The sequence below is a fragment of the Corvus brachyrhynchos genome, unplaced genomic scaffold, assembly GCF_000691975.1.
Source record: "Corvus brachyrhynchos isolate BGI_N302 unplaced genomic scaffold, ASM69197v1 scaffold348, whole genome shotgun sequence".
In the NCBI taxonomy this organism is placed as follows: Eukaryota; Metazoa; Chordata; class Aves; order Passeriformes; family Corvidae; genus Corvus; species Corvus brachyrhynchos.
Window position 1 is genome coordinate 37,663 of NW_008239650.1, and position 1,723 is coordinate 39,385.

A 1,723-nucleotide genomic window follows, 5' to 3' on the forward strand; every position below is an offset into this window, starting at 1 on the left:
CCCCCCCGCCCCCCCCCCCCCCCCCCCCCCCCCCCCCCCCCCTGCCGCAGCCGCTTCTTGGCCCGGATCTCGTTCATGGCCTCTTCGATGGAGCGTGTGTCCCGCTTGTTGGCCACCGGCACTGGGGGGGCACAGGGTGGAACCAGGTGGCTGTGACTCCCACAGCGACCCCCCAGCCCTCCATCGAGAGCCTAGGTATTTGGGTGCCCAAAACTCCCCCGGGAAGGGATCCAGGTATCCAGGACACCTCCAGGCCTCCTGGACCCCCGGGACCCTCCTGGACCATCACAGACTCCCTCGGGACCTCCCCAGGACCCCCTGCTCACCACAGCCATACGCCTTGTTGGCCTCCATGGTGCGGGCAGCAGCTTTGGCGGCGTCGGAGCCGATCAGGTGCCGATATTTGTCTTTGTAGTCGTTGGGGGGACCCGGGGGGGCCGGGCCGCGCTCAAGCTCCGCCTCCTCCTGCTGTGCCGCCAGCTCCTGGGGGCAAGGCGTCAGCAACAAGGCCCGCCATACACCACCCGCTCAGGCCGCACCCACCAAGCCTGTGCCACACCCATATAAGCCCTGCCCCCACTGTGAGTGCATGCCACACCCATCTGGCCACGCCCTGTCGGGCCCCACCCATATCGCAATTAAGTCCCGCCCCATGGCCACTAAGCCCCGCCTACCCGGAGGCGACGCCGCTCCTCAGCTCGGGCCGGGTCCCACTCCTCGCCGCGCCGATACGCGTCCAGCTCCTCGTCCGACGGCGCGAACTCCTGGGGACACTGGCATCGCCCTGTGTTCCCTCACCTCCCCTGGTCCTCCCCACAGTGTCTCCCGCCATCCCCCACCTTTTTGAACACCATTACGTAGCGACTGTCCTCGTCATCTCCAAAGGAGAAGGATGTCAGCCCGGCCACCTCCGCCACGTCGTGCCTGGGGGAACAGGGAACTGCTGGCACTGGGGCTCCCCAGAGGGGTCCTTCCCCCCCTCACAAGGGTCCCCAACTGCCCCAGAGTACAGCTGCCATCCTGGTGTGCTCCTGTCCTGCCCCGTGTCTCCAGTGTCCAACGCCAGTGTTCACAGTATTGCCCCAACAGTGCAGCCATAGTTTCCCCAGTGCCCCCAGTATCCTCCCAAGTGCCCTCCCATCCCCACGTCCCTCAGGGTCGCCAATGTTCTCCCAAGCGCTCTCAGTGTCCCCTCTGCCCCGCCCCTGCCCTCCCAGTGTCCCCCTAGTGCCCCGCAGAGCACACAGTACTCCCCCAGTGCCCACCTTCCCAGTGTGCCCAGGGCCCCACTCACAAGATGCTCCTCTCAATCTTGTTCATGGGCTGGAACCGGCGCCGGGGCTCCCCGGTGGCCTGGATGAACTGGGACACCTCCTGCTCCATCTGGGGATACACGGGCAGTCCAGGGGGGCCCAGGAATTTGGGGGGGCCCATGAAGAGTGGCCCGAAATGCCCAGTGATGCCTGTCCCCCCACTCACCCTCTTTCTGAACTCGACCTTCTGGCGCTTCTCCTGCTCCTGCAGCTTCTTCATGCGAGCGGCTTGTTCTGGAGCGGACAGGGAGGGTCAGGTCGGCAGCGACCCCCCCCAGAACCTCCGGGGGGCGGAGGGGGCAGGGCCAGCACCATCCCGGGGATGTCACTGAATGGGCGGGGCGTGACCTGGGATGGGCGTGGCGTGGGGCGTGGCCCGACCCCCCCCCCCCCCCCCCATCCGCACACAC

General features: G+C 67.3%; 1 protein-coding gene across 1 annotated transcript; it reads right to left on the reverse strand.

Annotated features, from left to right (window-relative positions):
* Nucleotides 1-285: 285 nt before the first annotated feature.
* SPAG7 (sperm associated antigen 7) lies at nt 286-1,533 on the reverse strand. The gene is made up of 5 exons (XM_008639849.1): nt 1,480-1,533; nt 1,295-1,383; nt 840-924; nt 675-764; nt 286-483 (listed from the first exon to the last, which is right to left on the reverse strand). The coding sequence occupies exons 1-5, from the start codon at nt 1,531-1,533 to the stop codon at nt 286-288; spliced, it is 516 nt and encodes a 171-aa protein (XP_008638071.1).
* Nucleotides 1,534-1,723: the final 190 nt, after the last annotated feature.

Excerpts from the sequence above, each read along its gene's own strand:
- SPAG7 (XM_008639849.1), bottom strand. The coding sequence starts at position 1,533 with ATGAAGAAGCTGCAGGAGCAGGAGAAGCGCCAGAAGGTCGAGTTCAGA. Across the intron at positions 1,384-1,479 it reads AGGTCGAGTTCAGAAAGAGG|ATGGAGCAGGAGGTGTCCCA; the intron begins GTGAGTGGGGGG and ends GTGTATCCCCAG. Across the intron at positions 925-1,294 it reads AAGATTGAGAGGAGCATCTT|GCACGACGTGGCGGAGGTGG; the intron begins GTGAGTGGGGCC and ends CTGTTCCCCCAG.